The 26,888-nt window shown below is 40.6% G+C and overlaps 1 protein-coding gene across 1 annotated transcript in view; it reads left to right on the top strand.

Annotated features, from left to right (window-relative positions):
* Window positions 1-26,888, top strand: part of COL4A4 (collagen type IV alpha 4 chain) — a 153,921-nt gene that overhangs the window by 63,035 nt on the left and 63,998 nt on the right. Inside the window, exons 18-25 of the mRNA XM_038001450.2 lie at window positions 644-713; window positions 1,534-1,638; window positions 6,095-6,259; window positions 10,349-10,438; window positions 11,404-11,567; window positions 18,156-18,228; window positions 19,789-19,895; window positions 22,567-22,750. Of these exons, the coding sequence (XP_037857378.2) occupies window positions 644-713; window positions 1,534-1,638; window positions 6,095-6,259; window positions 10,349-10,438; window positions 11,404-11,567; window positions 18,156-18,228; window positions 19,789-19,895; window positions 22,567-22,750 (958 nt within the window). The remainder of the gene's footprint in view (window positions 1-643; window positions 714-1,533; window positions 1,639-6,094; window positions 6,260-10,348; window positions 10,439-11,403; window positions 11,568-18,155; window positions 18,229-19,788; window positions 19,896-22,566; window positions 22,751-26,888) is intronic.

Here is a 26,888-nt window from a genome sequence, read left to right as displayed (position 1 = left end):
ACTTTTGAGAAGTGATCCTTTTGAAGGGGAATAATCATGAAAGTTTAAAAAATGCATGGGCTCACATAATATTGAGATTAGAAACAGGGCATTTTAGAGAGTTTTCTGCTTTTAATACCATTGCGTTTTTTCTTTCCTTTTTAACCTCTGTGATCTCACATCTGGCACTTGCTCAGCATGTGCAAGGGAATTGTGTTCCCTTAAAGCCATGGTGGCATTAAAGGAACACGATTTAGGGAGACACTATTTGCTGCTAAAACAAAATGTAGATTCGGACCTTGTTAGGTGAATAAACTATGAGTCATTGATGCCATGTTAGACATTAATGCTCACAGTATGTTTAAGAAACTTGGTGACATCAGAGGTATCCAATTTATGGGCATAGAATAATTTCATTGGAGTTAAATTTCTTTCCTTTTGTGGAAGCTTTGTGACTTGCTATTTACTTCCACTACTTGTTGGTAAGAGAGTAGATGCATCTTTGCTGCTCCTAAAACTCCGTGGATGCTTCATTTCTCTAGTCAGCCTATAATCTCTGCTGCTTATATGAATGTGCACATGGTCATTCTAATATTGGTTTAATGCCGGGCAACATGAGTAAAATTAATATTCCTTTAAAAAGTGAATGAATGAATGATTTCAGGGGGATCCTGGAGACCGAGGGCACCCAGGACCACCAGGTGTTTTGGTGACTCCACCTCTTCCACTCAAAGGTTTGTGTTCCCATTCAGTTCCTCCATAAATCATGCAGACATAGGAGTTGAGTGGCCAGGACAGAAGAGTCTGGCCCAGTATTTCCATAGCTTGCACACCAGGCAGGCTGAATGCACAAACTGTAGCATGAGTGTATAATTATACATGTGCCTGAGGTTTTTTTCAGTACATAAACTGTGTGCTGGGACTTTTATTATGTCATCTTTCAGAAAGTCATTTTTTAATCACTAAAAATAGTATGAAACCATTTTATTGGCTGGTTTCAGTGGCTCATGCCTGTAATCCTAGTACTTTGGAAGGCGGAGGTGGGCAGATCACTTGAGGTCAGGAGTTCGAGAGCAGCCTGGCCAACATGGTGAAACCCCATCTCTACTAATAATACAAAAATTAGCCGGGTGTGGTGCCACATGCTTGTAATCCCAGCTACTTGGGAGGCTGAGGCAAGAGAATCACTTGAACCCGGGAGCCGGAGGTTGCAGTGAGCTGAGATCATGCCCTCCAGCCTGGGTGACAGAGTAAGACTCCATCTCAAAAAATAACAAAAACAAAAACAAAACTATTTGACTAACACCTATCAAGATGCTGCCACCAAAAAGAATAGCCTAAATCAAAGACAAAGAGCCCCACTCAATGTTTACATGTCTGAGGAAGAGGCATAGCCGAAAGGGTTCACATTTCGGTATTTCATTTTAAATGTAATGAGAAACTGCAAAAAGTCTCCTATTTATACTTTACTGAGTCTCACAAAAAGTAATTGTTGTCTGAATTTTAAAATGCACATATCATTTGTTTGTTCTCATGTGCCATTATCTTTGGCAGGCCCACCAGGGGACCCAGGATTCCCTGGCCGCTATGGAGAAACAGGGGATGTTGGACCACCTGGTCCCCCAGGTCTCTTGGGCAGACCAGGGGAAGCCTGTGCAGGTACGGATGCCCTGATGCCCTGGCTTTACAGGTCAGATTTCCTGCATCATCATTGGCACCAGTGGCTTTCAACTGTAACTGATACTGGAATCACCTTAGGATTGTGTAAAATAATACCGATGCCTGTGCACACCCCAGACCAAGAATGTTGGACTCTTGGGAGATGGGCCTGGGGATCTGATACTGTAGAAGTGCTCCCGTATTTGTAATATATTGCCAGGGTTAAGAACCATTGAACTCAAACCAATTAATCACTTACTTGGGAGGAATACAGGTTTCTCAGCTGCACCCCAGAACATTCAATCAATATCACAGGGGTGTTGTAAGGAACATGTATGTATAACAACAGACCTCCCACAAAATTATCACATGCATATAAGGCTTGGAAACCACTGCTGGGTTAGTGTTCTCCCATGTTTTCCCACCCTTCTGGAAGGCTCTCCCTGTTGACATCTACTTGTAAACTTTAGTACGTTCACCTAATCCCTTGCTTAAATCTCGTGCATGAAAGGTGGAAGTAAAAATTACGATTAAAAAAACTTTCATTCATAATTACTTTAAAAAAGTCTTCTTCCCTCTCCTCAAAATAAAAACAAAAATAAGAAAATGATGGGCCACAGTGGCATTTGGTAAAAAGCCTGGGAAAGGGTCCTATTGGCATAAGGACTTTTAACTCCTTCAGGTGCTGCGCTGGTTAATAATCCTAGTAAGACTAGGAATTGAAGTTTAGAGGGTATTTGCAGTCTGTGAACCCAGGAGAACTGATTAAACCCCTTGAGGAGAAAAGTCTTGAATAAACGAAGTTTTACCCAGCCTATGTCTCTTGCTATATTTACCGAGAAGAAGTGAGTTTTCTGAGATATTCAACTGCTAACTACAAAACTCTTGTTTAATCTTCCATGAATCTAGCTTTCAGTTTGCAGGATTCGATAACCACAAAGGTGGAAAAGCTTTGTCTAGTTCACTTAATCTTTAGATAGCACAGCCTTAGCCTAACTGACCCAGGAGTATATAAATCATATAGAGTATTCCATTGGTCAGAAAGCACTGGACTCTGGTCTTAGAATTCTTTATTCAGGCTTGTTTGTAATAGAATAGTTCTCCAGCAGATTAAAATGAAAATCTGATAGTAAGTAACAAGTGTCTCTAGTGGATTCAAATCCAGGAAATCCCTTACTTCACAAGGTTTTAAAAAATAGATCAACCCAATATCTTTCAAATCTTGACTATGACCCATAGTAAGAAATGCATTTGATTTTACATTACATTTATATGCAAAACATACATTTACATTACACAAACATGTATGTATCCATATGTACAGGTGATTGAGCTGAAAATACACAAAAGTATACATGTGATGCACTCTTCTATCCCATTCATTTCTTTTATAATAAAAAAAATGTAATGCTGTCAACAACCGACTCTATTGACTTCATGGTCTAAAAAAATGTAATGCTGTCAACAACTGACTCTATTGACTTCATGCTCTATAATTGGGTGGACAATACTGCAATATACCACACACTGTAGCCCATTCTCCCTGTTGGCAGGTGGCTAAGCATTCTTCTTGGCAATGGGACAACGCAGCAGGCAGCACCCAGGTTCATCCAATGACTGATTGTCTAGAGTCCACATCAGGTCTTAGAAATGGCATGAAGACAAGATGGCAGCCAAATCCACAGGGGCTCGTTTTCATTTTATTCTAAGCACAGGAGTGTATCTAGTCCTATTATATACTAGAATATATAATTTATAGGTAATTATATATATTATTGGTAATATCTATAGTATTTACTATATATACAATGCATACAATATCTTGTAGATAATTTGGTAATTATCTACAGTATTTACCATGAGATAAGCACAATTTTAGAGTCAGACACTTGTAATCAAATCTCACCTTAGCATTTCGTGAAAGTCATATAGTATAATGTGGTACAGTGACATACTTAAGCATTTGCACTATGAACTAGAAAAGTTTCAGTTTCTCCTACTCGCAAGCTGTGTGGTCTTGGACATTTATTAAACCTGTCGGTACATCAGTTTTCTTATGTGTAAAACAAGGTCTTGGGGTGAAAGAAATAATATGTATACAGCCTTTAGACTGCAGTCTAGTGTATAGTAAAGATTCAATATGTTAGCTATTATTACTACGGATATTTGGCCTAAACTTTCTGTGCCTTATCTATATGGTATAAACTTTGCAGGGTTGTTGGAGGAGTGAATATGTTTGTAAGTCTACGGAAGCCCGGCACATATGGACACAATAATGACAGCCATTAATTTAATAAACATGCTACATTACTGATTACTGACAGGGTTTCAGTTATCTCTTGCTGAAAAAATTTCCTAAAACCTCGTGGTTTGAAACAATAGCAATCAGTACAGTACCTCTCACTCTTTCTGCAGTTTAAGAGTTCAGAAAGGGCTGGGCCTGGCTAGACATCTCTCTCTGATTTCTCTTATGTAGTCTCAGGAGCCTCCCTGGGTGGGCTCTGTACTAAGACTTCTTTACAATACGGTAGCTTCTTATCATTGCTTATATGGTAGCTCAGAACTCCAGCCACAAGTGTTTTGGCTCACAAGGCAGAAGCTGAATCGTCTTTTCTAATGGCCTTATTCAGAGGGAGGAAACACGCCACCTTTTGATAGAGAAATGTCAAAGTTCAACCAGAGGGTGTGGGACAGAGCTCCTGTGATGGGCATCAGTGAAAAATGCAGTCTTCCATAGAGAGGATCTGGAGCCAGACATGCTGAGGAAAAGGAAGCTGTGAGAGGTGACCACTCTCACAGAGGCTTCAAGCTCTCTTCCCCACCCCCCCCTTTTTGAGATGGAGCTTCACTTTTGTTGCCCAGGCTGGAGTGCAAGAGTGCAATGACAAGATCTCGGCTCACTGCAACCTCTGCCTCTCAGGTTCAAGTGATTCTCCTGCCTCAGCCTCCCAAATAGCTGGGATTATAGGCACCTGCCACCATGCCCAGGTAATTTTTGTATTTTTAGTAGAGATGGGGTTTCACCATGTTGGCCAGGCTAGTCTCGAACTCCTGACCTCAGGTGATCCGCCTGCCTCAGCCTCCCAAAGTACTGGGATTACAGGCATGAGCCACCGGGTCTGGCCAGCTTTCAGCTATCTTTAAGCCAAAGACAGCAGCAAGGGGAGTAGGATGTCAAGGGGAAGCAGGATTTCCTGCTGTTAATTATTTGTTCTGACCTCATCTGAACACACTGAACATCTGAACATTCACTGAGGATGTGCTCTTGCTGGATATTACACTAAGCTTCTTACATGGATTATTTTCTTTAATCCTCATAACAAGCCTCTGGAGGTATATACAGACTACTCAATAAGTTGAATAACCTGCTTAAGGTCCCCTGGCTAGAGAGGGAGAGGCCAAGTTCAAATCAGGCACCTCCATCCTTCCCCATCAACCTGGGCCACTGTGATAGGTGCAATATTTTATGTTCTGTGTAGTTGATTATGTGGGTCTATATTTTTACCTACTAAGTATGCTAATATGTTTATTTGAATTATTTTTACCAAGTTATCAAGGTAGAAAGATTGAAAAAGTAATCATTTTAATTAAATCAAATATGTTTCTTCCCCGATAACCCTAAAGAATGGGGAAAAGGTAAGAAAATCCCATTCTCTAAACCCATTTCTTTCCACCATGTGCTTATTTCAAAGGAGGCAAGACATTTTAATGGCTGGTATATTGTCTTTATTTTTGAGTTATGTTTTTTTCTTTTAATGCAGCTTATTCAAATTATTATAACTCCTGCTTTATGACTAGTAATCTGTTCCGTGGCAAAGCAAACTTTATACATCACTTATTTTTTTTCTACTTCTGAAAGCTGTCATCTAGAGCATTAAAAAATAGCTTTATGGAGATATCACCGACATATAAAAATTGTTTATATTTAAGATACACAGCTTGATCTTTTGATATATGTATACATTGTACAATGATCACCACATTCCAGCTAATTAACCTATTTGTCACGTCTACAACATTATCATTTATGGGGGGTGGTGAGAAGATTTACTTTAGATCTAGCCTCTTAGCAAATTTCAAATATAAGACACAGTACTGTTAACTATCATTTTCATGCTGTACATTAGATCTCTGGAACTTATTCATCTTGCATGACTAAGGTTTTGTACCCTTTGACCAACATCACTCCATTCCTCTCTTCCCCCAGCCCCTGGCAACCACCATCCTACTCTCTGCTTTTATGAGTTTGACTATTTTAGATTCCACATGTAAGTGAGATCATGCAGTATGTCTTTCTGTGTCTGGCTTATTTCACTTAGCATAATGGCCTCCAACTCCATCTCTTTCCCTTTAAAAAATTCGATAACCTAAGCAAGTGTGTACTGATGTTGATTTCTTCTACAGAGACGTTTACTCTGAGAGTGTATGTAATTTTCATTCTTGATTTATCCTACAGGCATGATAGGACCCCCTGGGCCACAAGGATTTCCTGGTCTTCCTGGGCTTCCAGGAGAAGCTGGTATTCCTGGGAGACCTGATTCTGCTCCAGGAAAACCAGGGAAGCCAGGATCACCTGGTTTGCCTGGAGCACCAGGCTTGCAGGGCCTCCCAGGATCAAGTGGTAAAGTACTCCTTATTCATACTCATTAGCATTCATGTTTCTTTTGTCATTCAGAAAGCATAGTTTTAAAATATTTTAAAAGTTATATGATGTTTTGTGAGCTAAGTTGGTAGTCTTTTACAAACAAATAGACAGAAGTTGGACTTTCACATCAATTAAAGTATGTGCAATCATTTGGGTAGGAGTTTCAGTGTAAATGATAGAACTTTGTAAAATAATACCAATTTTTATTTTTTAAATGTAGTTTTAATTTTCATCAGAGTTATATATGGGCTTGGTTTGTAACTGCCCGGTGGGCTTATTTTGCCCACTGCCCAGAGAGAACCGATTTGTCAAGACAGGGGAATTGCAATAGAGAAAGCATTTAACATACATAGAGCTGGCTAAATGGAAGACCAGAGTTTTATTATTACTAAAATCAGCCTCTCTGAAAATTTGGAGGCTAGGGTTTTGTAAAGATAGTTTGTCAGCTGGGGGGCTGGGGATGAAATCATGGGGGTGTGGAAAATGGTCCTCACGTGCTGAATCCACTTCTGGGTGGGGGCCACGGGACCCTTGAGTCATGAGTCTTGGGTCTAGGTGGAGCCATCAGTCATCAGAAACGCAAAAGTCTGAAAAGACATCTCAAAAGGCCCATCTTAGGTTTTATAACAGTGATATTATTTATGGGAATAATTGGGGAAGTTGCAAATCTTGAGACCTCTGGAATAATAATGCTGCTAATCATTTAAGTATACCTACATCTTAGCAGAATACAGGCCCTTCTTGTTTTGTTTTGTTTACCTGGTGGCCTTTTATTAACATTATAAAGGCAGTTTAGTTTTGGGAAGGGCTATTATTATTTAAACTATACTAAATTATTTCAAAGTTAGCTTGGCCCATGCTCAGAAACGGCCAAGGGCAGTTTAGAGGCTAAAGACAAGATGAAGTTATTTAGGTGATATCTCTTTCACTGTCACAAGTTTTTCACTGTGAGAATTTTTGCAAGGGCAGTTTCAGGTTTAAGAGTCAAACTGTTCTACAAGGCGTGGTATGGACAACTGAAGTCCCCTACAACTCCTTCTCCTAATCCTTCCTCACCAAGGGCAATCATTTCAACACATGTGACTGGATCTTTTGTTATTCGCCTCTATACTGACATTCGATGTACTCGTATTGCTATTTCTCAATTTTTCCAATTCAGCATTATCTTTTGACTTTCCTCTACAGAAGATGAATTTAGCTTTCTTTCACCAACTCCCCCACCTGACACGTGCACATTTTCTACTCCCACAAACTACAATACAATTATTGTCATAATTTTGGTTACATAAATATTCAGAGTTTACACTGAATAGTTGGTTATATAAGGGCTATTCACCAGCTGAGCCATATAATAGTATAAATTATTACTTTTCCAGAACATCTTGTCAGTTGTCTTGTTTCCTTTGTCTGTTTGCTTGGTTTTCAATATACTTATAATTTAATCTCAGACTGCCCAGAATTATCTAATTATACACTCTAACTCATGAACTATACCATTAGTATTAGCTCTTTGAATAAATCTCTTCTGCAGCTTTTTGAGTTGTTCAGATTAGGTCAGATTACATTTTTTAATTTGTTGTCAGAATACTGTCTTGAGATCTTCCTTTAGCAATATTCTGAGTCTTTCCTCCGTCCTCTCTCTTTCTCTGGGGCCCTCTATTTCCCATATATTTTTTAATGCTTTAGTACCTCATTATATTTCCTGGGAAAAAGTATCAATAAAAGGGAAAAGTTGGGAGATCTTGCTTGTCTGAAAATGCCTTAATTCTGCTGTGGACTTTGATTGCTAGTTTGGCTGAGTATAAAATTTTAGGTAGGAAATCTTTCTTCCTCAGGATTTTGAGGGCATTTTCTATTGTTTCCTAGCTTCCAGTGTTGGCTACCGAGAACTCATAACATGTAGATACTTGATTTTTTTGGGTTTGAAATCCGTTTTCCTTTCTGGATAGGAGCTCTTTTTTTGTTTGTTTTCAGGGTCTTAAATTCCACTTGATTTGCCTTAGTGTGGGTACATTTCTACTGGCTTGCAGTTTTAATCCAGCACATAGCCTTCATGTCTTTTCTTTCTCCTCTCCTCTCCTCTCCTCTCCTGTCCCCTGCCCTCTCCTCCCCTCCCTCTCCTCCTCTCCTCTCATTCTTTTTTCTGAGACAGTCTTACTCTTGCCCAGGCTGGAGTGCAGTGATGCAATCTTGGTTCACTGCAACCTCTGCCTCCCTGGTTCAAGCTGTTTTCCTACCTTAGCCTTCTGAGTAGCTGGGATGACAGGCACATGCCACTACACCCAGCTAATTTTTTGCATTTTTAAAATAGAGACAGGGTTTCACTATGTTGACCAAGCTGGTCTCAAACTCCTGACCCCAGGTGATCTGCCAGCCTCAGCCTCCCAAAGTCCTGGGATTATAGCTGTGAGCCACCATGCCTGGCCCTATATCCTTCATTTCTGAAAAATTTTCTTCAAGTGTTTCTTTGCATTTGATCTTAGCCAAAAGGCTGAGAAGAGATCAAGTGTCCTTTGAAAACATTGTCTCCTCCATTTTTTCCTCTTTTTCTCTCTTTCTGGACTCTATCTATCTGTCAGGAAATCAATTCTATATGTCTTTTTTTTTTTTTTTAAATCTTTATTACTTTCCGCCTGTTTATTTTTCTGAAACAGTTTCTGGGAGATTTCCTCAATTCTATGTTACAACCCTCCACCTGAATTTTTAAATTTCTGCTATCATGATCTATATCTATATCTATATCTATAACTGTATCTGTCTATATCTATTTTAATTTCAAGGATTTTCAGTTGCTGTTGTTCTCTTTTAATGTTTCCTTTTGTAGCAGGCTGTTCGTGTTTCAGGGATACAATACTCTCCCTCATCTGTTTTAATTATAAAATAAATTAAAATAGCTTGCTGCGATGTGTGTTTCTTCTAGGTTTTTTTGGCGGGGATTTTTTTTCTATTTTCTTTTCTTGCTGCCAGTTGCAGGAAAGGGGATCTTTTGGTCTAACTGTTTTTGTAAACAAATCATCCTGTTTTGGACCTCACTGTTGTTCTTATTCCAGAGGTACAGATTCCTGAAATTTAGGAGACATTTCTGGGGGTAAATCAGGTTCTTTCTCAGCTTTCTAAGCTTCCTGCTTCAAATTCAGCTTTTTTTTTTCTTTTTCTTTTTTTTTTAAGGATCTGCCAAGTTCTTTTACTTGTTGTTGCTGGTTCCTCTCCTTTTTTCCTTGTCCTGTGGGTTTATGCTTATTTTTATTTATTTATTTACTTTCTTATTTACTTATTTATTTATTTTGAGATGGAGTATCATTCTGTCACCCAGCCTGGAGTATAGTGGTGTGGTCTCAGCTCACTGCAACCTCTGCCTGCCAGGTTCAAGCTATTCTCCTGCCTTGGCCTCTCAAGTAGCTGGGATTACAGGCACACACCACTGTGGCTGGCTAATTTTTGTGATTTAATGGGGTTTTACCATGTTGGCCAGGCTGGTCTCGAACTCCTGACCTTCTTGAGCAATCCATCCACCTCAGCCTCCCAAAGCACTGGGATTACAGGTGTGAGCCACCACACCAGGCCAGTTTATGCTTTTTTATAATATTCTTTTACTCTACTGGGATTTGGGGAGGATACCAAACTGTTTGCATTTTATCTGTCATCTTTAACTGACATCTCTGAATTTTTGTTTTTACAAGCTCTGCTTTTACATTTTCTTCATTAGCTAAGAATTCACCACTGATTGGGGGAATATCTTTGCCACACACTGACTCCATTTTTTTATTTGTTTTGTTTTGTTGTCCATTATTTTGTTTTGCAACCCATTAATTTAGGGTAGGGCTGAAATTAGGGTTGGCTTTATCAATGGTTATGGTAGCAAAAGCATGGCATAACCACTGCATCATCTATATGTGTGTATGTTATTTCAGACAGAAAGAATCCTAGGAAAACAAGGGAGCAAAGAATGGGGTTGGGAAAGGAAACACGTGGGGGAGGATGTGAGTGCAAAAGTCACTTGTTCTATAGAAGACAGTCAGAAAAATTATGTGATTCTCTCTGCCCATCCCCTTACCCCCTTGACAGTGACATACTGTAGTGTTGGGAACCCTGGACCACAAGGAATAAAAGGCAAAGTGGGTCCCCCAGGAGGAAGAGGCTCAAAAGGAGAAAAAGGCAAGTAGGCACCAAATGTAGAATTTCTAGAAAACAACTGTACATGGACGATTGGGAGTATTTCTGAGACATGTAATGTGGCATTTCATTCAGATTTGTTACTTACCTTAGTCACCCACTAGAGTACGCCATTAAGTGCTATGAGATTACAAATCACTGAAAAGTCAAAGCGTTGTGTCTTAGAATATAAAGGAAACATTTGCCTGCCATGCATTTTGCCTGCAAATGGTGACTTTGCTCACGAGGTCCTCTTGATTCCTTGAGAGTGGCAGTGATAGGAGTACTGATGTTTGATTTTTGTGGGACCTATATTTCCCAGACTCATCAATTGCCTGTGTCTCTGTTTCTCCACTCTAAATTGTTTGGAGCCGTTTTGGGCAGCGGAGTCACGTGGGTGTGACAGCATAACACAGATGAGGAGTCTGACTACGCTGAAGACATTTGTTTAAGACAAAAAGTCCTGATAATTGGAAAATGCATTGTGGTGAATTATCAACTATAATATTCAATGCAGTCAAAATCCTTCTTCACATATCATATTATTTTGTCTCCTTAATTGTTTAGGGTTTGTGCATACACCAATTAATTTTTTCAGTTTTTTTTTTTTTTTTCAGGAGGAACCAAAGGACAGGCTTTGAAACTTAAAAAAGTTGTATCATTTTTAATGTTTCTTCAGTAGAATTGGATATCAGCTTTTCTCTAGAATTTGTCAGGATAAATTTATTAAGGAACAAAAGCCTCCATTTATTTAGAAATGGTATGCCCACCTTACATCCCATGCCTAGGCACCCCACGCAGTGCCCCATGCTACACCCAGCCCCCACAGCATGTGCTCTCAGTTGTCTGCAATAAGTGCATATCGGACTCTTTGTTGTTCATTTATGCTATTGGTTTTGTACAGTAAAGCCCTTATTGGGGATTTTATTCAGGAAATATGACAAATCTGCCATTGATCCTCCGTCTAGGAAATGAAGGACTCTGTGCCTGTGAACCTGGTCCCATGGGCCCCCCTGGACCTCCAGGACTTCCTGGGAGGCAGGGGAGTAAGGGAGACTTGGGGCTCCCTGGCTGGCTTGGAACAAAAGGTGACCCAGGACCTCCTGGTGCTGAAGGACCTCCAGGGCTACCAGTGAGTACCTCTTATCAGTCATCTTTCCAGTTAAAAGAGACGCTGTATCAGTCTGTTTTTACACCACCATAAAGATACTACGCAAGAGTAGGTGATTTATTAAGGAAAGAGGTTTCACTGACTCACCGTTCTGCATGGATGGAGAGGCCTCAGGAAACTTACAATCATGGAGGAAGGGGAAGCAGGCATGTCTTACATGACAGCAGGTGACAGCATGAACGGGGAAGAGCCCCTTGTAAAACCATCAGGTCTCATGAGAACTCACTATTGTGAGAACAGCATGGGGGAAACCCTCCCCATGATCCAGTCACCTCCCACCTGGTCCCTCCCTCGACACATGGGGATTATGGCGATTACAATTCGAGATGAGATTTGGGTGGGGTCACAAAGCCAGACCATACCAGACATGTAGACATAAAAATCGAGATGCCTCTTTCTAATTTATAGTGTGATATCTGCTTTATGTTTTGAACCTATAAACATTATGTTAACGACTACAAAAACAGTATATTTATTCATCCATTCATCCTTTGTTTACTTTTTCAACTAATTAGTATTATTGAGTGTCTACTATGTTCTAGGCCTTGTTTCAGGTGCTGGGGATACAGCAGGGACCAGAGCCCAGTCTCTGCTCTCCTAGAGCTTCAGAGAGGACACAGACCATCTAACAGTCATCAAGTAAATACCCAGCATATCTTGTGGTGATAAACGCCATCACCATCTGTTGTAGCTGGAGAGAAGAGAGAGAGGGCCAGAGCAGGAGATGAAGTCAGGGAACTGGCTGGAGGTTCGGAAGTGCCGCAGAGCACGGGGCTTTACAGATGGGTCAGGTCTGAGCCTTTACTCTAGACTACATGGAACAGCCAGGGGAGAGTTTTAAGAAGAGCGAGACAATAGTTTTAAATGGATCACTCATTCCGGTTGCTCTGTGGAGCATAGACCATATGGACAAGGGACTTTGGCTGGAAGATGAACTGGGAGGCTGCTGTGTAATCCTGTTGAGATACCACAGCCAATGCCTTAATGTGGTGGTACTGGGTGTGGTGCAAAGTGGTCAGATTCTGGATATATTTTGAAGATAGAGCCAACAGGTTGGCTGTTAGATTGGACATAGGATATAAGGAAAAGAAAAATAAGGGACAGAACCAAGGTTTTTTGTTTGAGCCACTGGAGGAAGGCAGTTGCCATGTACTGAGATGGGAAGGCAATGGAAGGAGTGGCCATTGGGTGAGGAAAGAAAGCAGTACTATTTGAGACATTTCAGGTTTGAGGTACCTGTTAGACAATCAAGTCGAGAAGTCAAGTAAGCAGCAGGATGATATTCAACTTAAGGATTCAGATGAGAAGTTCGGGCTGAGGATATAAATACTGGCTTTGTCAGAGTTTATGTGATATTGTGCCAGAGGGTAGATGAGATTTATCTCAAGATGGTTCTCATTTGGTGAAAGTTACAGATAACCCGGAGGCAAAGCCTCTCAGCTGTCTGATTGCTCAGAATAAAAGCTCTGCCCACTGGGGTACTCCCCTGGAGAATGGAGAGAGCCCTCTGTCGCCTCCTTATTAACAAGGTTCAATCCTGGGATGGCCTGGAACTTGACCATCAAGCCCCAAAGGACTTTTTCCCATTTTCCCCAGAAAATCTCATGAAAATAAGGTTCCAGCCTGAGGGCCGTAAGTGAAGTTAATGATTAAGGTGTCCCAGCAGCACCCTTCTCACATGTACAAAGCGCACTGGCAACCTCTACTCAGTAGGAAGCTAGGTCCTTAATGCATGTATGTGCATGAGCATGGTTGCAATTGTTAAGTAGTTTGCATTGTATTGTCTCCTTTTTAAATTCAACATTTTACTATAGTCATTTTTGTGTGTGGTTGTTACTTAATCTTCTTAGTGAAGATTTTAATGGCTCTAAAATATTTTTGTGGCTTCCTGTTGAGTTGCTACTTAGGGCTAACATCTTTGAGTAAGGACTGCTTGTTTATCTAGGGTTATCATGGCTGAGGTGTACTTAATTCAGTTGCTCCATAGGGCTTTCCTTTGTAGGCTGGCCATGTTTCTGATGTCTATTGTGTATATGATTCTGTCCATATGGCTTCTCTGCATTAAATTCATTACACTGTGGTCATAGTCAGGGACCAGGGTCATACCATGGGGCACTAGGGAAGGAAAGGGTAGAGAAGGGAGGAGAGGGGGAGAAGAAGGGGAAGGGAGAGAAGAAAAGGAAGGAAAAGAAAGAAGGAAAGGAAGGAGGGAAGTAAAGAAAGGAAAGGAGGAAAGGAAGGACAGACAGAAGAGACAGCATGAAAGACAGTGCAGACTATGGGGTACCCTTGCTCTTGGGGTCTCTCCATCCTCCCTACATCTCCTCACTCTGGAGATGGTCTGCTGGTCTCTGGCCCTAGCAGCCACAGATTGGTAGAAAAGTAGAAAACAGAAAAGTAGGCTTAAGTTCTTTGCAATTGTTTGTATAATTGGACCAAGTCTTTGCATTCATTGCCTTAGTCTGACAGTGTTCCCTAGGATGGAATTTCCGGCCAGTATGCTCTAGTGCAAGGCACTAGGGCCTAGGAGCAAGTGGACTAGCTTCAGATCCCATCTCCGACATTTGGGAGCTCTGCAGTCTTCTGAGTTTTACTTGCAGCATTTATAAAATGGATATAAGAACACTATCTTAGAGGCTTGTTGGTAAGAATTCGATTGAGTCATGTGTTTTGCACACTGTATAAGGTACACACCAGTGAATTAAAGTCCAGGAGGCTGCAGAGCGAACCAAAGGTCGCAAACTGTCACAGGCTGATAAAGTTTGGATGTGTGCCCCCTCCAAATCTCATGTTGAAGTGTAATCCCCAGTGTTCGAGGTGGGGCCTGGTGGGAGGTGTTTGAGTCATGGGGGCGGATCCCTCATGAATGGCTCAGCTCCATCCCTTTGGTGATGAGTGAGTTCTTGCCCAGTTAGTTCACAGGAGATCTGATTGTGTAAAAGAGTCTGGAACCTCCACTTTCCTCTCTTGCTCCCTCTCTCACCATGTGATACACTGGCTTCCTGCTTCACCTTCCGCCATGATTCGAAGCTTCCTGAGGCCTTACCAGAAGCTGAGCAGATGCCGGTGCCAGGCTTGTGCAGCCTGCAGAACCATGAGCTCCTTTTCTGTATCAATTACCCGGCCTCAGGTATTCCTTTATAGTGACACAAAAATGGACTAATATATGGACTATTTCTGACCTGCTGGAATGTTTGGTTGTGTCCTCGTGGTGTTTGTTTTTGAATTATTAATGTGAGGTTTATGGCTTCTCCTGAGACATTAGAAGTTTATGAGCACAAGGTTATTGTGTTCCCACTGCTGCTGTGGCTGTGGGCTGACTCCCCCCATGCCCACCCACCTGTTCCCCTTGGACTGGACAGGTGCTGCCCCTGTGGGCATCTGCAGTTGATGTCCCTTATCTAGACTGAACAACTAGGACATGCCTGGCAGAGAGGAGGTGGGTTTTTTTTGTTTGTTTTTGTTTTTTTCTTTTGTTGGAATTTCACTCTTGTCACCCAGGCTGGAGTGCAGTGGCACAATCTCGGCTCATTGCAACCTCTGCCTCCTGGGTTCAGGTGATTCTGCTGCCTCAGCCGTTCAAGTAGCTGGGACTACAGGCATGCGCCACCATACCCAGCTAATTTTGCATTTTTAGTAGAGACAGGGTTTCACCTTTTTGGTCAGGCTGGTCTCGAACTCCCAACCTCAGGTGATCCTCCCACTTCAGCCTCCCAAAGTGCTGGGATTACAGGCATGAGCTGCTGCACCTGGCCCAGAGAGGAGTTTTTGTCGCTACTGGGCTTCCGTTGTTAGAGTAACACAAGTGTTTGGTGATCTCAGGTCTTAAGATTGTAAAAAGTAGCTCGCTATCTGAAGCTGCTGAGAAACTTTGCCCTAAGAATCTCTTAAATTACACGTTTATTTCACTAGTTAACTGCTGTATTCTCAGTACTCAGACTAATGCCTGGTTCTTTGTAGTTTTCAAAGAAAACTACAGTAATGGTTTTAGTAATGTTTAGTAACATTTACTAAGCCATTTAGTAATGGTTCGGTAATGGTTCAGTAATGTTTTCAGTAAATGTTTCTTTAATGAAATACAAAAACAGCACTGATAATTTTTTTCCTTACTAGCTCAAATAAGTCTATGATCTACTCTAGTACTTAAAATTCAACACCTACAGAGCATTAGAGCAATTCATCATACATTTGAAGTCTCCAATGTGCTGAGTAATAAACTGCTCAGTCTCCTGGGGGCGGGTTCATTCTTCCAAAGTACCAAAGTCTTCTTTATTAAGCATTCCAGTTTGTTCTCTTTCTGGAAAGAAGTTGGTCCAAATGCTATGTGAACGGTTTTCTGTCCTGATAATTTATTCATCAGAAGGCCATTTTCTTTATCCATTTCTTGGGCAGGACACCATATGACATACACTTTGGCCAGGCCCCATTGCTACTTATGACTAGCATATATAGTAAAAATAAGAATTAAAACTCAACCTACATTAGCACTTTATGATTTCTAATTCTAATGTCTTGATTTATATTAAGAAATTGGTTCTACCCACCTTTTTGATGGTTCACAGACATTGCTACAAACAGGATGCTATACTAGAGTGATATCAGAGATGCTGAGTTATGTGTGGACATTTTTTTTTTCTCTGCATGAAATGGCTCCCAACCCTTTTGTCCATTTGAGTTGTTATGCCTGTTACGTGCATTTTTGGCTTCCTCTTCACTGTTGCTGCCTGATGATTGCTGGTGCCAGTGTGCTCATCTCTACTGGTACTCTCCTCCCCTCTATAGCTCTCAGCTTATAAAGTAGTAGGGCCAGTTAAAAAAAAGATAGTTAAGCTTGTTTGAACACATTGTTAGATTGTGTGAAAATAAGACAAGACCAGGTATGGTGGCTCAGAACTCCTGTAATCTCAACACTTGCAGAGGCAGCAGGATCCCTTAAGGCTAAGTGTTTGAGACTAGCTGGGGCAATACAGCAAGACCCCATCTCTACACACAAAAAAGTAAAATCCAATTAGCCAGTCATGGTGGCATGTACCTGCAGTCCCACTACCTGAGAGGCTGAGGCAGGAGGATCGCTTGAGCCCAGGAGTTTAAGGCCACAGTGAGTTATGATTGTGCCACTGTACTGCAGCCTGGGGGATGAAGTGAGACACTATCTCAAAAAAAGAAAAAAAAAAGAAAAAGAAAATACGACAAGGTAGTGGCATCTGTGTGAGCAAAGGAACTGGCCTGCTCAGTCATTTTTACCTCCCTCCTATTTCTTTGCTGTGGTTTTTTGGTTATTGATACCACTAGGTAAGTCATCTTGGGCTCTGTATGGTGTTTCTATAATGGTATTTGATATGGTGCTTGGCCACCCTAACATACTGACAATAGGTTCATATATATGTGTGTTTATATATAAACATATATATGTTTATATATCATACATATATGTTTATATATACATATATGTTTTTATATATGTATGTATAATATACTCTGTGTCAAAATATTTATATATGTGTGTATATATATATTTTTTGACAGAGTCTTGCTCTGTCACCCAGGTTGGAGTACAGTGGCACGATCTTAGCTCACTGCAACCTCCGCCTCCTGGGTTCAAGTGATTCTTATGCCTCAGTCTCCCAAGTAGCTATGACTACAGGTGTGCACCATCACGTCCAGCTAATTTTTGTATTTTTAGTAGGGACGGGGTTTTGCCATGTTGGTTAGGCTAGTCTCGAACTCTTGACCTCAAGTGATCCACCTTCCTCGGCCTCTCAAAGTGCTGGGATTAGAGATGTGAGCCACTGTGCCCAGCCAGGTTCCCATATTTTTGACATGGTTTGATATTCAGTAATATGTAACACTTAAAAAGCATGACTCAAATTATTTAGTTTTGAGCAATGTTGTGGTTAAGAGATCACAAGCCTGTCAGCCAAAATTAGCTATTTACCTGTTATACATAATAAATATATTCGCTTCAGAAAAGGTTCTTATTTCCTCTTCTCCTGTTCATCAACTTTCCTTAGCAGCACATCACTTCCACACCTTTTCATCACAAACTTATCCCTAAACCTCTACCTTCAGCTATAGTGGCAACTCTTGTGGTTATCCCACTCTCTTCTTTCCTTTCCGTTTCACATTACAAAGCCCACGATAATGACAAAAATTAATTATAAATTTTAATTTGAGGTAGTTGACTCACAAGAGGTTGCACAGTCATAAAGTTCCCATGTATGCTTCCCCTAGCTTCCACCATGATACATATGCCTAACCATATTTATATAACCACAGTACACTGTCAAAACCAGGAAACTGTCCTCTTAACTCAGGTGCAGACCTTAATTCAGGTTTCACCAGCTTTTGCATTTTACATGCAGTTTAAGAGCCTCAATTTGGCAAGATAGGACTATCTTGGAAGGCAGGGAAGGGGGTGAGAACAAGAATGCCAAGCTGGAATCTTTAACAAGAGATTTAGGAGGGAGGAAGAGAGAGATTCAATATGTACAGATGGAGCTGTTGATCCATCACAATTAATCTAATTTGTTGCTCTTATTTTTCACCAAGGGAAAGCCTGGTGCCTCTGGACCACCCGGCAACAAAGGGGCGAAGGGTGATGTGGTCATATCAAGAGTTAAAGGTGAGCATAATCCATCACTTTAATGATGTATGGACCCTCCTCTTGCAGTAATTTCCCCTGTGACCATAGATCAATTCTATACAATTTAGGATGGTTGAGCTTACTTACAAAAGTACTTCTGCCCTTCATAAGGTTGTATGAATGTTGAGCCAAATCCCCTGTCTCTTATTTGAAAATGTAAATATTCCTTCAGCCACACATTCACATCTTCATTATAGTGAACTTGAGTTTGACTCAAGCCCTCCTTTGGCTTGGCTGGTGTTTATTCACCGCATTCCAGTGTTCTATATTAGTCTATAATATTTTAGTTGTAAATGAAAGAAGCCCAACTTGAAATAGTTTTTTTTAAAAATAATGTACTGACCTTAACAAAATGTGAAAGATTAAAAGGTAGGGTCTTTTATCAGTAAGAGTTCTCCAGGGACAGAACTAATAGGATATACGTATATATGAAAAGGAGTTTATTAAGGAGAATTGACTCATATGATCACAAGGTGAAACCCTACTATAGGCTGTCTGCAAGCTGAGGAGCAAGGAAGCCAGAAGTGACTCAGCCCTAAAAGTAGTGGTTTTCCTACTTTTGAGTCCAAAACCCTCAAGAGTAGAGAAGCCAACAGTGTGCCCCTCAGTCTGTGGCTGAAGGCACAAGAGCCCTGGCAAACTACTGGTGTAAATTTAAGAGTCCAAAGGTGGAAGAACCTGGAGACGGATGACCAAGGGCAGGAAGCATTCTGCACAGGAGAAAGATGAAAGCCAGAAGACTCAGCAAGCCAGCCTATCCCACCTTCTTCCACCTGCTTTGTTCCAGCTGTGCTGGCAGCTAACTGGATGGTGCCCACCCACATTGGGAGTAGGACTTCCTGTCGCAGTCCACTGACTCAAATGTTAATCTTCTCTGGCAACACCCTCACAGACACACCCAGCAACAACCCTTTACCAGCTATGTAGGCATCCTTCATTACAATCAAGTTGACACTTAATATTAACCATCACAGGTTTGCACTGGGACAACCAGATCCGGGCCTCCAGTGGCATCAAGAGGCTCTCCCTGCATCTTTCATCTCACATTCCACCATCTATACTTTCTCCCATCAGACCGATTTTCATAGCCCCAGGCAGCTCTAAGTTCTTACATCCAGAGATGGAGAGAGCCCTGCTTTGTCAGTTTCAAATAGAAAAATAGTGTCAGAAAGGATTGATTAGCTTAGGGCAAATACCCAACGGCAGACCATTCCCCCTTTCCGATGGCCAGGGATAGAGTGCTGTGCTTGGCATCACACAGGTAGGGGAAAATTCTGTGATTGACACCTTTACACACCAGCTCCTTGTTGGAATGGGAAAAGGGAAAAGGAGCTTTTCCCAACTAAAGAGATTCGACGGTTCTAGCAGTTGTCATTCTCCCTTCTGGCTTTGGCATGTTTTATGTGACTTGGGCAATTGAGATACACAGGAAACTGTACCAACCCAGGATCAAGGTCATTTTCTTTATTTTTTATCCTCTCTATCCTACTTTACCCCCGGCTGATACGAGCTTGAATATCTTTTGACCTATATTCCCAGGGCACAAAGGAGAAAGAGGTCCTGATGGGCCCCCAGGATTTCCAGGGCAGCCAGGATCACATGGTCTGGATGGACGTGCTGGAGAAAAAGGGGATCCAGGACTCCCAGTATGTAGAATTCTCAGAATTTCACTTTCTTATATGGTCATACAAGCAACTATTTCCCCCTTCTCTATTTGCCAAGCTGAAATTCAGTAAAATATCAACATGCCATAAATCAGAGTCACCTTTGGCACCCTGACATGGAAAGATGATTGTTATAAAAGGTATAGCATCATTGGAGATGGTCTAAAATCCTCAGTGGCAGTTCAGTCCTAGCAAGAATTTCGGTCCTCAGTCTTTATATCATTCTCATGGTGTTTATTTTCTTCAGAGAAACGTGTATCTTAGAAGGGGCCCACTGATTTTAGGTGTGTTCAGTTGACTCTGTGGGGTGGAGGATGGAGCTCGGATCCCAATGTTTAGCATCAATTCTGTTTCCTGGAGAAGATGCACATGGGGGAAGTAGTGAGCGTGAAAGGGTGAACTAGTGCAAACCCACAGAGTCAAGGCATTGGCTGATGGAAAATCTCACTGATAAAGGATGTTGCTGCATTTTTCAGACATGCTTTGGGTGGATACCATGTGTATGTGATTAAGGTCATAAAAGAAGAGGATGAGATGGTCCAATGCTTAGGAACTTAAAATATCTTAAATATATGCAGTATTTCTGAATGCTTACAATATCACAGAAACCAGGCTAGATGGTTTCCTCATAACAGCAGTCTTCTGAAAAGCAATACCTTTCCAATTTTACAGTAAGCAAATGGAGGCTTAGCATCTGATATTCAAGACCACCCATCTGTCAAATAGGCAAAATAGGAGTGAAACTTTGTCTTATTTCAAAGTGCATGCCATTTCCACCAACCTGTGCTGCCTGCCCTATATAATGGGAAGCTACTGAGAGTGTTGCAACAGGGAAAGACCATGTCCTGATTCTACAGGAAACGCTTCAGACAGAATCCAAGTGAATAAGAGAGAGAAGCCTGGAAATTGGCTTACATGGTGTTTATAGCTTTCTGACTTTTCTCCTGGTCACAAGTATGTGAATGATCTCTGCTTTAGGCTTGGTAATCTCTGCTTAATTCATTCTTCCCCTTAAGGAACTACTTAGAAATCATTGTCACTGAGTGGACATTGTCATAAAGTACCCATCTAATTGTGAAAAAGCAGTGTCTATATAGATCAAACTGGAAGAGGAATTTCAACATTTGCTGAGGTCTTCCTAGATTCATTGAAACAATCCAGATCCGTAAGACTGTTGTAGACCACATCTGAGACCAGGCCATGTAGAAGGATAAAAGATCACTCAAAATGCCAGCAGGACACTGTCAGATATTCCTTGCATTTGAGAGTCCTTGCAGCTATTCAGTCCGGTGGGGTGCAAGAAGGGATGAGACCCACATATGGTGGACATGGAGGCAGCCCTGACTTGAAAGCCTCATTCCCCATGAGAGCTGTTATCCGCTGCACAGCTTTTGAGGACCCCACCAGGGATTGCCAGTGAGGGAACCCTTGATGCAGCTTTCCCACAGTTCTTCCAGACCAGATGCAAATTTTGCAGCTGGGGATTGATTTTACTATAAGCAATACTGCCTAGGAATGTCGTTGACAATCTAATTTTTATGAGAGGAACAGAAGCACACAGTGAACCAAAAGTCAAATTCTCATGCAGGAGGGGAAAGGACTTGTTAGGCTTTTACCCACAGGGGTGGAGGATGATGGAGTGTATCTATGCATCTTCTCAAGGTAATGCATAAGAATGTATTTGATTTGTAATCCCACCACCTCCCTTGATCTACGTATTTCTATATTCTATGACATGATATTAGAGAATGGTTTGACATAAAATCTCTTATTCTGTATTTAAGGTGTATCACACACATTGTTTCCAGTATTTGAGGCATAACACACATGCTTATATTATATATATGTATATATAAAATATATACGTATATATAAAATATATATATGTATATAAAGATGTAAAATGTGTATTTTGGCGAGGCATGGTAGCTGACGCCTGTAATCCCAGTACTTCGGGAGGCCAAGGCACGTGGATCACTTGAGGTCAGGGATTCAAGACCAGCCTGGCCAACATGGTGAAACTCAGTCTCTACTAAAAATACAAAAATTAGCCAGGTGAGCTGGTGGGTGCCTGTAATCCCAGCTACTCAGGAGGCTCAGGCAGGAGAATTGCTTGAACCTGGGAGGCAGAGGCTGCAGTGAGCCAAGATAGCACCACTGCACACCATCCTGAGTTGCAGAGAGAGAATCCATCTCTCACTCTCTCTCTCTATATATATATACACACACACACACATATATATCTCCTAGATTTTTATATATATATATATATATAGGATATATATATCCTAGATATATATATCTCTCTCTATATATATATCTTAGACATATATATATATATATATATATATATATATATATATATATATCTCCTAGATTCATTGAAACAATCCAGATCTGTAAGACTGTGGTAGACCACATTTGAGACCAGCGCATGTAGAAGGATAAAATATTTAATATATATATTAAATATATATATATGTTTAAAATATTAAGAAGTATCTAAGTTATTTATTTTAAAATTACATTTGCTTAAGAATAACTGTCTCCTGAAATTATGGACTTTTGCATGTGTTTCTATAACCTACAATGACTGCTTTGAGTTCATGAACTTTCAGTGGTTGGTAATTGATTTGTGACATAACATTCCTAGGGGGATCATGAAGATGCGATTCCAGGTGGTAAAGGATTTCCTGGACCTCTGGGTCCCCCAGGCAAAGCAGGACCTGTGGGGCCCCCGGGACTGGGATTTCCTGGTCCACCAGGAGAGCGAGGCCACCCAGGAGTTCCAGGCCACCCAGGTGTGAGGGGCCCTGATGGCTTGAAGGGTCAAAAAGGTAATTAAAAAAAAAATTATTTATTTCAATAGCTTTGGGGTACAAGTGGTTTTTTTTTTTTCTTATGTGGAAGAATTATATAGTAGTGAATTCTGAGATTTTTAGTGTACCCATCACCCAAGTAGTGTACATTTTACCTAATATGTAGTTTTTTGTGTCCCTAGACCCCCCTTCCTCTCTCCCCCTTCTTTGTTTTCAGTATTCAAGTGTTTTTCTTTCTTTCTTTTTTTAAAATTTTACTTTAAATTCTGGGATACATATGCAGAATGGGCAGGTTTGTTACATAGGTATATATGTGCCATGGTGGTTTGCTTCATCTATCAACCCATCATCTAGGTTTTAAGCCCCACATGCATTAAGGTATTTGTCCTAATGCTCTCCCTCCTCTTACCCCTGACCGCCTGACAGGTCTCGGTTTGACAGGTCTTTGGTTCCAGTACCATGCTGTTTTGGTTACTGTAGCCTTGTAGGATAGTTTGAAGTCAGGTATCTTGATGCCTCCAGCTTTGTTCTTTTTGCTTAGGATTGTCTTGACTATACGGGCTCTTTTTTGATTCCATATGAAATTTAAAGTAATTTTTTCTTCTAATTCTGTGAAGAAAGTCAATGGTAGCTTGATGGGAATAGCATTGAACCAAAACAGCATGGTACTGGTACCAAAACAGAGATATAGACCAATGGAACAGAACAGAGTCCTCAGAAATAATACCACACATCTACAGCCATCTGATCTTTGACAAACCTGAGAGAAACAAGAAATGGGGAAAGGATTCCCTATTTAATAAATGGTGCTGGGAAAATTGGCTAGCCATAAGTAGAAAGCTGAAACTGGATCCTTTCCTTACTCCTTATACAAAAATTAATTCAAGATGGATTAGAGACTTAAATGTTAGACCTAATACCATAAAAACCCTAGAAGAAAACCTAGGTAGTACCATTCAGGACATAGGCATGGGCAAAGACTTCATGTCTAAAACACCAAAAGCAACGGCAGCAAAAGCCAAAATTGACAAATGGGATCTAATTCAACTAAAGAGCTTCTGCACAGCAAAAGGAACTACCATCAGAGTGAACAGGCAACCTACAGAATGGGAGAAAATTTTTGCAATCTACTCATCTGACAAAGGGCTAATATCCAGAACCTACAAAGAACTCAAACAAATTTACAAGAAAAAAACAACCCCATCAAAAAGTGGACAAAGGATATGAACAGACATTTCTCAAAAGAAGACATTCATACAGCCAACAGACACATGAAAAAATGCTCATCATCACTGGCCATCAGAGAAATGCAAATCAAAACCACAATGAGATACCATCTCACACCAGTTAGAATGGCGATCATTAAAAAGTCAGGAAACAACAGGTGCTAGAGAGGATGTGGAGAAATAGGAACACTTTTACACTGTTGGTGGGATTGTAAACTAGTTCAACCATTATGGAAAACAGTATGGCGATTCCTCAAGGATCTAGAACTAGATGTACCATATGACCCAGCCATCCCATTACTGGGTATATACCCAAAGGATTATAAATCATGCTGCTATAAAGACACTTGCACACGTATGTTTATTGTGGCACTATTCACAATAGCAAAGACTTGGAATCAACCCAAATGTCCATCAGTGACAGACTGGATTAAGAAAATGTGGCGCATATACACCATGGAATACTATGCAGCCATAAAAAAGGATGAGTTTGTGTCCTTTGTAGGGACATGGATGCAGCTGGAAACCATCATTCTTAGCAAACTATCGCAAGAACAGAAAACCAAACACCACATGTTCTCACTTATAGGTGGGAACTGAACAATGAGATCACTTGGACTCGGGAAGGGGAACATCACACACCGGGGCCTATCATGGGGAGGGGGGAGGAGGAAGGGATTGCATTGGAAGGGATTACTGATGTAAATGACGAGTTGATGGGTGCTGACGAGTTGATGGGTGTAGCACACCAACATGGCACAAGTATACGTATGTAACAAACCTGCACATTATGCACATGTACCCTAGAACTTAAAGTATAATAATAATAAATAATAAAAAAATAAAAAAAATTACTTTGTGCAATATGGCCATTTTCATGATATTGATTCTTCCTATCCATGAGCATATAATGTTTTTCCATTTGTTTGTGTCCTCTCTTATTTCTTTGAGCAGTGGTTTGTAGTTCTCCTTGAAGAGGTCCTTCATATCCCTTGTAAGTTGTATTCCTAGGTATTTTAGTCTCTTTGTAGCAATTGTGAATGGGAGTTCACTCATGATTTGGCTCTCTGTTTGTCTGTTGTTGGTGTATAGGAATGCTTGTGAATTTTGCACATTGATTTTGTATACTGAGACTTTGCTGAAATTGCTTATCAGCTTAAGGAATTTTTGGGCTGAGGCGATGGGATTTTCTAAATATACAATCATGTCACTTGCAAACAGGGACAATTTGACTTCCTCTGTTCTGATTTGAATGCCCATTATTTCTTTCTGTTCCCTAATTGCCCTGGCCAGAACTTCCAATACTATGTTGAATAGGAGTGTAGAGAGAGTGCATCTTTGCCGTGTGCTGGTTTTCAGAGGGAATTCTTCCAGCTTTTGCAAATTCAGTATGATATTGCCTATAGGTTTGTCATAAATAGCTCTTGTTATTTTGAGATATGTTCCATCAATACGTAGTTTATTGAGAGTTTTTTGCATGAAGGGATGTTGAATTTTATTGAAGGCCTTTTCTGCCTCTGTTAAAACAATCATGTGGTTTTTGTCATTGTTTCTGTTTATGTGATGAATTACTTTTATTGATTTCCATATGTTGAACCAGCCTTGCATCCCAGACTTGATTGTGGTAGATATCCTTTTTGATGTGCTGCTGGATTCTGTTTGCCAGCATTTTATTGAGGGTTTTTGCATAGATGTTCATCAGGGATATTAGCTGAAAATTTTTTTGTTGTTGTGTCTCTGCCAGGTTTTGGTATCAGGATGATGCTGACCTCATAAAATGAGTTAGGGAGGAGTTCTTATTTTTCTGTTGTTTGGAATACTTTAATAAGAAATGGTACCAGCTCCTCTTTGTACCTCTGGTAAACTTCGGCTGTGAATCCATCTGGTCGTGGACTTTTTTTGGTTGGTAGCTATTAATTACTGCTTCAATTTCAGAGCTTATTATTGGTCTATTCAGGGATTTGAATTCTTTCTGGTTAGTCTTGGGACATCCTCCCTTTTCTGAATCTCTGAAGTCCATTATATCACTCTTATGCCTTTGCATACTCATTACTTACCTCCCACTCATAAGTGAGAACATGCAGTTTTTGTTTTCCACTCCTGTGTTACTTCACTTAGAATTACAGCCTCCAGCTCCATCTAAGTTGCTGCAAAAGCCATTGTTTTGTTCCTTTTAATGGCTGAGTAGTATTCCACGGTTTTGTAAAACATATTTTCTTTATCCACTCATTAGTCAATAGGCACTTAGATTGGTGCCACATCTTTGCAATTGTGAATTGTGCTGCTATAAATATACACGTGCAAGTGTCTTTTTCATATAGTGACTTCTCTTCCTTTGGGTAGATACCCAGTAGTGGGATTGCTGGGTCGCATGTTGGATCTACTTTTATCTCTTTAGGGAATCTCCACACTTGTTTTCTACAGAGGTTGAACTAATTTACATTTCCACCAGCATTGTATAAGTGTTCCTTTTCTCCACATCCATGCCAATATCTATTGTTTCTTGCCTTTAAATAATGGCCATTTTTTGCAGGAGTAAGGTGATATCTCATTGCAGTTTTAATTGGCATTTCCCTAATGAGTAGTGATGTTGGGCATTTTTTCATATGTTTGTTGCCCATTTGTATATCTTCCTTTGAGGAATGTCTATTCATGTCCTTTTCCCACTTTTTAATGGGATTATTTGGTTTTTTCTTGGTAATTTGTTTGAGTTCTTTGTAAATTCCGGATACTGGCCGTTTGTTGGATGCATAGTTTGCAAATAGTTTCTCCCATTCTGTGGGTTTCTGTTTGCTCCGTTTATTTATTTCTTTTGCTGTGCACAGGCCTTTTAGTTCAATTGGGTCCCATTTATTTATTTAGTTTTTGTTGCATTTGCTTTTGGGGTCATATTCATGAATTCTTTGCATAGGCCAATATCTATATGAGTT

Source organism: Chlorocebus sabaeus, chromosome 10 (genome assembly GCF_047675955.1).
Source record: "Chlorocebus sabaeus isolate Y175 chromosome 10, mChlSab1.0.hap1, whole genome shotgun sequence".
In the NCBI taxonomy this organism is placed as follows: Eukaryota; Metazoa; Chordata; class Mammalia; order Primates; family Cercopithecidae; genus Chlorocebus; species Chlorocebus sabaeus.
Note: the sequence above shows the minus strand (reverse complement) of the source record. Positions and strands in the feature narration are given on the sequence as shown.